The 12,324-nt window shown below is 48.4% G+C and overlaps 1 protein-coding gene across 1 annotated transcript in view; it reads right to left on the bottom strand.

Annotated features, from left to right (window-relative positions):
• Window positions 1-264: 264 nt before the first annotated feature.
• The window catches only part of LMBR1L (limb development membrane protein 1 like), a 129,467-nt gene continuing 117,407 nt past the window's right edge, over window positions 265-12,324 (bottom strand). The window contains exon 17 of the mRNA XM_085600340.1: window positions 265-3,346. Coding sequence (XP_085456466.1) covers window positions 3,288-3,346 — 59 coding nt within the window. The 3' untranslated portion in view covers window positions 265-3,287. The remainder of the gene's footprint in view (window positions 3,347-12,324) is intronic.

Here is a 12,324-nt window from a genome sequence, read left to right as displayed (position 1 = left end):
CTCTATAGCCTCCTCCTCAACTCATAGTGTGTGCAGTGGGCCAAAGTTGATGTGGCTGTGCTATTGATGGATAGTTTTCTTGTAATTGTTTGTGGTTGAAGCTGCTCTCTGTACGAAAATTATGCTACATTGGCTTTGGTAATGCTCTGTAATCACCTTAAGACTGGAACATTGGGATTGTCAAGAATCCAGTTGCACTTGCTCTACTTCCTTGGTTTGTGTTGGCAGGACTCTTACACACAACTTCAAAAAACCACAACAGAGTCTTAAAAAAACAGTAGGTTTATTTGTAGGCAACGGCTCTTTTTCACATAACTGAACAACTTGGAAGTCCTAGATTTACAACATAATATGGAAAGCAACAACTGGTAACAAGTAATGCTTCTTTAATGGAAGCCTAGGGAAACTCAACGGAAGGGTAGCTTGTTGACATACGAATGCTCATTTGTCGCAACGGTAAATTGGGATCACGCTTTCAAACTATGGGAATGTGTCGGGTATAAAGATGGCTCAGAACCCTGAATCATTTAAGTCCTACAGTTTCCCACTAAACATTTATGAGACTGCTTGAAGAATGTGGTGGTTTGACCATGGTTTGCCCACACTTACACAGCAATACTTTGTTTCATTTAGTTGCCATCTTTTTTGGATAGAGAAGTGCATACATTTCTCTTTTCTTACCAAAACGATTTCATGACCGTTCCCCATGAAATATCACAACTGATGACAAAGGGGTAAAAGGGTCTTGAAATGGACATTCCCTACCAGAGTCTCTCCCAAACAAACAATCCAAACTACATTTTGGACATTTCTAATCTCTCTTAACTTGATATGCCTGGATCACATAAAATGTTTTTGGAATGACTTGAGGTTCTAGAGCAATAGGGATGGAGAAGTCCTCTTTAGGACAGGGTTGGGCAAAAGTGAAGTCCAAGATGGATCCACTACTGTTGTTTACAATTAGGTGACGAACAAGCCTGCATTCTGAATCACAACAAATGCGGCAAAGTGCTCCCACGTTAGTCGTTCCTCATTTTAAAGAAGATACAATTCTAAAGGTTTTTCAGTCACACCCAATAGATCAAAACACTCTTTCGACTGAGAAGCAGGCACAGAGCACTAGGAGTTAAGCCATGTAAACATCTCATGGCAGCCAAACTTTACAAGCCATGACCCTCTGTCTGGCATAAATGCTACAGAATGCATTAAAAAAAAAAAAAAAGACATTCTCCTCCTCCTTAGGAAACTTGTGGGAGTGTGGAAGTAATGGGGTGGTCGGGGCACAGCAGAATGGGATGAATGGATACTCGCATTGAGACTCCCTGTGGGTTGACCCCACTCCACGCATGTCCCATCTTCCCATGTGCCAAGGGTTGATGCTTGGTTAGGATTTAAAGAACCTGTATATCCTGAAGTGATGGACACATCGTGCACTGCCAGCTGAGAGCCAAACAGAATGAATGCTGGCACTGAACAAGAAACAAGAATGTCCAAAGGCTATGAACCAGACCCTTGGATAAAGTAGGGTTTTGACATCCTACAAATCCCCAGCTAATGGTAAAGATGTGCATGTGGGGCCCATGCCACCAATGTCACAGCTAGACCTTTGTCCAGAAGGATCAGATGCTTTAGCAGGTCGTTTCTAAACAAGCTGTCACCTGGTACAAGGGTTGAGGATTTTAGAGTAGAATGAAGACAATACTATGTAAACTGCACAGAACAAAAGTTACAAAAACATAAAACATACCCAGCCTTTCTGAAAGCAGAATAATTGCATCTCAGCCACCTCTGCCCCACACTGGGAACATATATAGAAAACAAAACAAACATGCAAACAGTTGTGACACACAGACATAAAAACATGCAGAAGACAGGCCAGTAACAGTTCAGACTGCACTGGGATTATTGCACGTCATAGGAGGTGTGAGCTCTTGAGGTGAGGGCTGATCTGGATTCTCAAAGGGGGTACAGCCATGGCTGGCCCTCGGTATGATGTTAACACCAATGTCCCTCATTTATAGCTACTATCTTTTGGTCTCTGAGGGTGCCTGCCTTGCACTGCAAGGAGTATCAGGCTCAGCCATCACAGATGGCCTTGTAAACAAGCAGATACCCATACACCTGGGATATAGGTCAACTCTTCCCTCTCCCACACCCTGCAAAAAGAAAGTAAAAGTATTTCCTACAAAATAAGCTCACAGGTCTGAACAGGCAAAAGCCAAGCTACAGCACTCCAAACAGGGCCCTAGGAGAAAACCACACCACTGACAGCAGCACCTCAGTCTAGGGCCTCAGAGCAGCACACCACACGCTACTTCAGACAAGAATCTCTGAGACACAAGTCCTTACAACATCTCAGACAAGGCCCTGGGAACAGTTCAGTCGAATCACATGTATGAGGTTCTGCTAGGCACCACTGCACAACACCCCAAGATAGGAGAGGCCATGAGCGCGATCTAGATCAACCCACTCTAAATCTCCTGCATGGGAGTCTGGGCAATGGAAGCTGCATTTGTGGGCACCACACACACACACACACACACTCACTTTTCCCCATGCTCCTGAACTAGATTGTACTGAGTGCAGTTTCCGGTCTGAGAGCATTTCTGGAAGTTGTGCCAAAAATCACCTCACACTTGCATGCAGCAACACAGTGTTAAATTCAGAAAGGGATTAAAATGGGATGTAGACCTCAGACTTGGCTCAAGTTTTGGACGTTCACAGAACATCCGAGGTAAACTTCTACAGTCACAGGAAAGATTTGTTCCTCACCAATTTTTCCATTGGAAGCAGATGTGATTGTTAGTACAAATGCCCCTATGTCTTCTCGTTCAGCATAGAGGGTGTGGGAGAGAGGAAGCACCCCTGTCCGGTAGAAAGTGTGACAAGTAAAGGACACTCAGAGAAGCGAGTTAAATGTTTCATTAAAGTCCACACATGGCAGTATCTGTGGAACGAGGAGTGTCATTGAAGGCATTTACCCAACTTTTTCCTCCAGTCACAGTCCTTCCCTGAAGACGAGAACACTTCAATACTGTCAGGTTTCATCAGGCAGCATCCATATTGCAGAAGAGCAGCACCTCACACTGGCCAAGTGTCTATGGTGACACTTGGGAAAACCTCCCAAGCAGATGGCAGGAACTCCTTGAACGACTACAGCCAGGCTCCTCTGGAAGATGTAACCAACATGCGCTCCTCAGGAAAAGATCTCAAAGCTGGGCAGGCCAGAGTGGCATCCTCCTAAGATGAAGGCACCAATGACGCCAGAGGAACAGATGGATGTCAGGTTAACTGATTTTACTAGGCCCAGAGGTCCGGGACACTGGGAGAGGTAGCTTATGGAGGCCTGTGTAGGAAAGAGAGAGACAGGGGTTACTTAAAGTCAGCTGATAATAAGAGGTCCAAGTCATTAGAACAATGTAGAGAAAATAGTGCTTGGGGATACCAATAAATTATAGTACACGGGGCAACAAATGCTGAGACAGTGTAAATGTCGACAGCCGCCAAGTGTAAAAACAAACTGCGATTCAAGCACGAACATTGTGTCCAATGCTTGAAATGGCCCGTGTTTTTTCACTGGCTGGATGGAAAAAAAACGTGCCTTCTCATGTGTGTGAGTAAACAAAATGTGGGTATCAGAATAAAGGTGGTCACAGAATGACTGTTTTAGCTGTGGGAATAAAGGAAGTCTTCTCAGGCCGTCTGGTGCAAATTTAATCTGCGGACATTGTACGTTCCAAGACTCTGTCCCTACACATTTATAAATTGAGATGGAAGGAGTAGTTTCTTTTCTGTAACTCCCGTTCTGTAGTAGGGGTATCTCTGTTATAGTCAATCTAGTGAATAGTCCCGCCCATGTGCGCGGACCCCGGAGCAATAAAAATAATCTCTTAAATTGTCAAGCCATGCAGACCTGCAGCTACACTTAAGAGAGAATTCAAAGACAGATAATGCAGCCTATATCCATAGGCTACACTGTCCAGTACTTCAACTGGAAAATTCCACCAACATCCACAAACAGCACTGCCTGCCCAGCTTTTTCCACAGAGAAAAACCTGCCCCCACCAGCAAAAGCCTCTGGAATTATAGAGAGGGAGGAATGGACAGACAAGCCCCATAGGCTGCCATTATGTGGCTCAGAACAGGATACTGTGCCTTTAAGAAAACTTTCCAGAACTTTTCCAGTATCCCAGAATGCACAGCAGGTCCCTTCTACTTTCAGTTCTTTTTGAAGGCGTAGCACGCCAGACCTGTAGCATTCCTTAAATTAACATTCATCTCTCCGCCGGGGAGGCGGGCGGGCGCTTATGACTATAACAGAGATACCCCTACTACAGAACTGGAGTTACAGAAAAGAAACTACTCCTTCTGTAGTAGGGGATCTCTGTGTATAGTCATAATCTAGTGAATAGAATGGCAAGCCCATCCCCACACAAAAACGGCGGTGGAGAAGATTACAAAATAATACCACTACTGTGCGGACAAATTTCGCAGCGAAGCCTGCCCAACCTGAGCATCTGCCCTGGCATCCGTGTCCAGACAGTAATGCGCAGCAAAGGTATGGACCGACTTCCCAAGTGGCCGCCTTGCAGATTTCTGCAATCGGAACATTACGCAGCAAAGCAGTCGTGGCAGCTTTGCCCCTGGTGGAATGAGCCTTAGGTTTACCCTCTAAGGTCTTATTAGCCTTTTGGTAACAATTGTATACAGGACACAATCCACCGAGAGATGGACTGTTTGGAGGTAGCAAGACCGGTCCTGACTGATCCATAATTGATAAACAATTGGCCTGACCTACGAATATCTTTGGTCTTATCAAGATAAAACTTCAACACCCTCCTAACGTCCAGGGAATGTAGAGACCTTTCCGCTGGAGAAAAGGGATTCTGAAAAAACGTAGGTAAAGTTATGGTCTGGTTGACATGAAAATCAGATATAACCTTAGGAAGAAATTTAGGGTGAGTACGCATAACAACCTTAGCAGCATGAAATACCGTATAAGGTTCTTGGCAACACAACGCCTGAAGTTCCCTCACCCTGCGGGCCGATGTAATGGCCACTAGGAACGCCGCCTTCCAAGACAGGTGCTGCAACGAAGCCTTGTGAATAGGTTCAAAAGGCTCCTTCATCAATCCGGACAGCACCACATACAATTCCCATGAAGGCGAGGGAAGTCTGACAGGAGGAAACACTTTCTTCAAGCCTTCCAAAAAAATCCTTGATGACAGGGATCTGAAAGCAAGGAAGCCTGTGAAGGGCATTGCCTGTAAGCAGTCAAAGCAGCGAGATGAACCTTAATGGAATGGAAATTAAGGCCAGACTGCGCCAAACGCCAAAGGTACGTAAGGATGACATCTTCCTTACATGTCGTCGGGTCATAGTGCATGGACTTGCACCAGATGCAGAATCTCTTCCACTCGTTGCTGGTAGATTCAACTGTCCACATTGCACTATCTCAGGAGCCATGCCGCCAAACACAAAGACGAGAGGTTGGGGTGCACCAACTGCCCCCCGAACTTCGTGATAAGGTCCGGCCTGCACGGCAGCCGTATGTGAGGACGGAGAGACCGGTGAAGCAGTCCGTGAACCACCACTGTCTGGGCCATCCCGGGGCAATCAGGGTCATCCGCGCCCCGGACTGGGACAGCTTGATGAGCACCGCCGGAATCAGGGGAATGGGCGGAAAAACGTACAGAGAGCTGTACGACCAGTCGATCCATAGCGCATTCCCCAGCGTCCCCCGCTGGTAGTACCTGGATGCGAAGTCTCGGCATTTGCTGTTTGGCGGTGGCGAACAGCTCTACGTCTGGAGTCCCCCACCTTGCAAAGACGTCCCCTAGTACTTCGTCGTTTTTGACCCATTCGTGGTTCCTGAAGTAGTCTGCTCAGTGCGCCCGCCTGAACATTCTGCACACCCGGCAGATGCGTGGCCGTAATGGTCAGTCCTCGGGCCAGAAGCCAGTGCCAGATCGACTGCGCCTCCTGCGACAGAGTGCATGATCTCGACCCCCCCTGCTTGTTGAGGTAATACATCGTGGTTGTATTGTCTGTCTGGACGAGCAGCGAGTTGGTCTGGAAGGACGGATGGAAGGCCTTCAATGCCAGGTAAACGGCTCTGAGTTCCAGGAAATTCATGTGGTACGTCGATTCCAACGGGGACCACTCTCCGGAATGCGCTCCCCAGCCATGGAGCGACGCATCCGACACGATACTCTGCGTGGGAATGTTCTTGTGGAAGGAAACCCCCCTGAGGAGATTTTCCGCCGAACACCACCACTTCAGCGACTGAAGAGCATGCAGAGACAGCCGTATCTCGTCGTCCCAAGAACCTGTCCTCTGCCCACTGATCCTCCAAGCACTCCAGCAGTGCTCTCATGTGCAGCCGTGCGTGAGGAAGATACATGATGCCATCGATCCCAGCAGCGAAGACACCTTCCTCACTGTTGTCGATGGAGCGGTCATAAGGGCCTGAGTCTTCCGAAGGAGTGACAATCGTCTCTCCTCCGAAGGAGACACGCTTACTGACAGCGTAGAGATGGAGGCCCCCACGTACTGTATGCACTGGACCGGCGTCGGGACAGACTTGGACATGTTGATGTGCAACCCCAGCATGTTCAAGAGAACGCACGTCTTCTGGAAGTGCGCTTGTGCTTCCGAGAAGGAGTTTGCCTTGATCAACCAATCGTTGCATTGCAGAGGAGAAGACACATAGAGCTATAAAGCCCAGAAGAGACGAGACCGGCCCCACCGTTGGGGAGGGCATGATTATGAGAACTCGAGCCTTCCGAAGGATTGAAGAGTGTCTCCCCTCCGAAGGACACGCATTCGTTGAGCCAAGACAGACCTCGTGAGGTTGGTGCGGAGGCCCAAACGAAGTAAGAGAGAGAAAGTCCGAGTGAAATGCAGGCGCGCTACCTGAAAGTAGCTGCCTTGATCAACCAGTCGTCCAGAAACGGATAGACAAAAGACACTGTTACTCTCATATGCGCAGCCACTACGTCCTTGCGTATGGAACATTCCGAGGTGTTGACTTCAGGCCGAAAGGAGGCACAAAGCAATGATGATGGTCGTTGCCCACTGTGAAAAGCAGGAACTCGCGAAATTATCCCCGCCAGGGGTACGTGAGAATCTGCGGCCTTCAGATCTAATGCGCATAGTCAGTCTCCCTGATGAAGTTGAGGGGAAATCTAATGCAGGGACCTCCACCGGAATTTATTACTCTTTGACCCCACGAGTCGGCTTGTCGCACGCCGGACACGGGTCCAAACTCGGTCATGTCTCCCTTGCACACAAGAAGGAACAGTGAGTACCATCCCATTCCATTCCGTCCCAGAGGAGCAGATTCTATCTTCCTTTACTGGAAGAGGGTGGTGGCCTCCTTCTACAACTCGCGCATGTAGCGCGATTGAGCTGGAGGGAGCGCTGGAGGAGAACTGGAAGAGTCGCACGATATTCAGCACCTGAATGATTCAATGGCAGCCCGAGACCGCAGAAACAAAATCTGGGAGGCATAACGCTGCTGGAAAGGGCGGACGGCCTTAAGCCGTTCTCCATGCCCCTCCAAACCTACAGCCTTCAAAGCCTCTGCCTCGGCCTTCATGCGGGCCACCTCGCTATCCGCATGGGAGCAAAAGAGTTGCGCCAGAGAACGGGAGATTAGAAACACACTGCTGTGCCGCAGGCTTCAGAGATGTCAGACGAATACAAGTATGTCGCCGTAGAACAAAACCATGGCAATGCCCGGGTTTCAGGCCCTATAGACTATCCCTGTCTCTGGGCAGGAGATCCATACTTTGGTGAAGGAACTCACACAGGGATTTATCACAACAGCCCAGCAAGAGGTTTCATTTGTAGAGTCTTACACATCACTGATGTCAACTATACAGGAAGCTCCGAAGCCAGAACCTACTGGCCGGTGACGGTGTACGAAAGTCAAGTACCACACACCAGTGAACAACCCGCTAAGGGGGAAATTCGTAAGAGCAGGAGAGCACCTCTCCATACTCACGTAAGATGCATCCCTGTGGCATGCCTGACCTGAGACCTTCCATAACGGTGACGACGGGACCTTATGGAAGACAGCGGAGTCCATGGGACCGACACCCCAACACGAGACCTCGTTCTAGGGACATCAAGATTCCACGGGGGGGGGGGGGGGGGGGGGGGGGGGGGGGAGAATCGCCGGCTGAGGAGCCACAGGCCCCTCGGTGAGTGGGAGATGAGCCGAGAGAATTCTGCGGCATCCCCGTGGTATCACCAGTGGGGGCGGAGCAGGAGGCGACCTAGATGGTGAGCCGGTACATAGACACTCCCAACTAAGCGAAGGGACCAAAGTCCCTCGCTTCTGAGCGGACCACGTGTAAGTAGCCCCAGATTCGAAAGGGTTCCTCGGCGTCCATCCCCAGCTCAGCGTCGAGAGTCGACGTTGCCGGGAAAACAAAGCCCCCGCCTATGATGATAGGCTCACTACGGAGCGAGGTCCAGAACGGGACCTAGACATCGAGCGCCAGTAATGACCCCTCGACGTCACCCATGACATCACCATCACTACGACGTCACCACCACAACTGTGTCGAACATCACTTCACTGCACCTCGACGTTGAGCATCACTGCGTCTCGACGTCAAGCTGCGTCTCGACGTCAAGCTGCGTCTCGACGTCAAGCATCACCTCGACGTCAAGCATCACCTCGACGTCAAGCATCACCTCGACGTCGAGGTCTACTCCTGGACGTGGGCTTTTGATGTCGCGTCGACCGGAGTCCTGGGTCGAAGGAGAGCATATCGGTGTCATACCTGCTCTCGACGTCACCGTCCTCGATGCTGACCGGAATCGCGTCGTTTTACAGTCGCGTTCCTACTGGGGAAAACGCCCGAGGACACAGCATGGGACGTGGTAGAGGACCTACCCTCTCCTTACCCAGAGGCTGAAGAAGATGCCTAGACAGGTGTCAAAGACATAAGACAAGACAAACTCTGTGAGCTTCAGCTTTGGCCTTTATTTCCTACCGCAGTCAAAGCACTTGTCAGATTGTATAGAGACAAGAAAACTGCAGAAATTCTGCCAAAAAACCACAGCAGAATGTAGATAAAGGCCAAAGACGTCGAATGAAACTTCAAAAATCCAGAAAAAACACTAAAAATGAATTAAAAGCTCAAAAAATGAAGAGCTAATGCTCCAGGGTCCTGCTAGCAGGAGCCTGAAAAAAGAACTGAAAGTAGAAGGGACCTGCTGTGTATTCTGGGATACTGGAAAAGTTCTGGAAAGTTTTCTTAAAGGCACAGTAACCTGTTCTGAGCCACATAATGGCAGCCTATGGGGCTTGTCTGTCCATTCCTCCCTCTCTATCATTCCAGAGGCTTTTGCTGGTGGAGGCAGGTTTTTCTCTGTGGAAAGAGCTGGGCAGGCAGTGCTGTTTGTGGATGTTGGTGGAATTTTCTAGTTGAAGTACTGGACAGTGTAGCCTATGGATATAGGCTGCATTATCTGTCTTTGAATTCTCTCTTAAGTGTAGCTGCAGGTCTGCATGGCTTGACAATTAAAGAGATTATTTTTATTGCTCCGGGGTCCGTGCACATGGGCGGGACTATGCACTAGATTATGACTATGCACTAGATTATGACTATACACAGAGATCCCCTACTACAGAACTTCTTTGAACATTATGCTGAAATATCTATGCGGCACGGTCAATCTTTCCATTGGAGCATGTATCCTCCTATCTTGTCTTTTATATAGCACATTGCTACCACAAGTGTAGCCTCGAAGCCCTGTGGCCTCACCCTCAAATGCATGCAGATGTATGTATTTGTGGATGAGCAGGATGCTGGCTGGAGTTATCGCTATAAAGAATGTTGGATGTGGGGCTCAACCCTGCTCAGTTACAGGGATAGCATGTGTCACAACAGCCGGGTTGTGTTTTATTCTAGGTACGGAAATAGATGCTAGGGGAAAGAACCCCAAGGGCACTGAGCCCTTGTAGGAAAGTAGACTATGGCAATGCAGTAAAGACTGTCTGTGTTTGCATTTAAATGCTTGAAGCTCACTAAAGGTGATGGGAGGAATGCTTGCAATAAGTCTAACCAATGGGAATAGCTCGGGTAGCGCTCCAACCCATTGTTCTTTTGCCCACCATGCCAATTCATGCCATAACTAGGGCGAAACCGGTGCCATGATGCTTGTGTTCTGGTTCAGGGAGGACCTGGCCTGGTAGTTTGGGCTGGGCTGTTCCCATAAGGAACAGGGTAAAGACTGATTTGCATATGGCTGGATTCAAACCGAGGGGGCAAGGTGAGCAAAAATTCTCACTTTACCTCACTTGTGCACAAGGGCAGAGTTCTCTAGTTGGGGCAGTAAGTAGCCCATAGGCGATTGGCACATGACTGTAGTAGCCAATCCTGGAGCGGCCTTGCAGAAATGGCAGGGCAGTAAAAAGGAACAATTCAGAAGGAGCCAGCAACAAGGAGTGTCAGCCCTTTAGGTGGAGGGGGGGGGGGGGGGGGCACAACAGAGGATAGAGACTGGCAGTCGGAAAGAAACAGACTGCTTGGGCCACGTCCTAGTAGGACTGAGGGGAGGAAAGACCGAGCACTATTAAGAGCTGCAGGCAGGTAGGAAGGAGTAGTTTCTTACCTGTAACTCCAGTTCTGTAGTAGGGGTATCTCTGTTATAGTCATAATCTATGAATAATCCCCGCCCATGTGCGGGGACCCCGGAGCAATCAAAAATATCTCTTAAGCTGTCCCGCATTTGCAAACCTGCAAAGACACTTAAGAGACAGACAAAATAATACAGCCTAATCACCACAAGGCTGCACTGGCCAGCACTTCCTCTGAAGTGAACACAAAAGCCAAAATAAAGTTGAAATGTCATTTTTATTCACATTTGACATGTTCCTTTATTATCACACACTCCCTTCACCAAAATCCCTTTAAACAATAGAGAGGAAGGGGTGGACAGACAAGCCCTATAGGCTGTCATTATGTGTCTGCTAAAGGGATACCGTGCCTTTAAGAAACTCTCCAGAGACCCCCGGTATCCCAGGATGCACAGCCAACACAAGTTACTTTCAGTTCTTTTTGAAGGTGTATAACAACAGGCCTGATACCGTCAGGTTACTCCATCGGGGAGGAGGGAGGGTCGCTTATGACTATAACAGAGATACCCCTACTACAGAACTGGAGTTACAGGTAAGAAACTACTCCTTCTGTAGTAGGGGATCTCTGTGTATAGTCATAATCTATGAATAGAATGGCAAGCCCATCCCAACCAACAAGAAGCGGTGGAGTAAGACCAACCACCAACAAATCACTGTGCAAACAAATTCCTTAGCGAAGCCTGTCCAACCTGCGCATCTGCCCTAGCATCAGAGTCCAGGCAGTAATGCTTTGTAAACGTATGGACTGACTTCCAGGTGGCAGCCTTACAAATGTCAGCAATGGGAACATTCCTAAGCAAAGCGGTGGTAGCCGCCTTTCCTCTAGTCGAATGTGCTGTAGGCTTACCCCCTAATGTTTTATTAGCTTTTTGGTAACAAAGCTGAATACAGGAAACAATCCATCTGGAAATGGACTGCTTTGAGGTAGCTAAACCAGTTCTTACCGAACCATAATTAACAAACAGTTGATCCGACCTGCGGATATCTTTTGTCTTATCCAGGTAGAATTTCAACACCCTACGCACATCAAGTGAATGCAGAGACCTCTCCGCCGGAGAGGAAGGATGCTGAAAAAACGTAGGCAAAGTTATCATCTGATTCACATGGAAATCTGATATCACCTTAGGCAAAAATTTAGGATGGGTACGCATCACTACTTTAGAAGCATGGAAAACAGTATACGGCTCTTGGCAACACAGAGCCTGAATCTCACTCACCCTCCTGGCCGATGTAATGGCTACAAGGAAGGCCGCCTTCCAAGACAAATGCTGCAGCGAAGCCTTATGGATAGGTTCAAAAGGCTCCCTCATCAATCTAGATAACACCACATTCAATTCCCAAGGTGGAGAAGGCCTTCTAACAGGGGGAAACACCTTACGCAAACCCTCCAAAAAATCCTTCATCACAGGGATTTGAAAAAATGAGGTTTGAGAAGGGCCCTTCCTTTACGCAGTCAGAGCTGCGAGATGAACCTTAATAGATTGAAAATTAAGCCCAGACTGAGCTAACTGCAGCAGATAAGGCAAAATAACGTCTTCTTTACAGGATGTAGGGTCAAAGTCCTTCGCCTTGCACCATAAGCAGAATCTCTTCCACTTATAGGCGTAGGAAGTCCTCGTAGACGGTCTCTTAGCCTCTTTTAAGATCTCCATACAGTCCTGAGGCAG

Source organism: Triturus cristatus, chromosome 4_2, assembly GCF_964204655.1.
Source record: "Triturus cristatus chromosome 4_2, aTriCri1.1, whole genome shotgun sequence".
Classification (NCBI taxonomy): domain Eukaryota; kingdom Metazoa; phylum Chordata; class Amphibia; order Caudata; family Salamandridae; genus Triturus; species Triturus cristatus.
The sequence above is the reverse complement of the archived record's forward strand: the minus strand, read 5'-3'. Positions and strand labels throughout refer to the sequence as shown.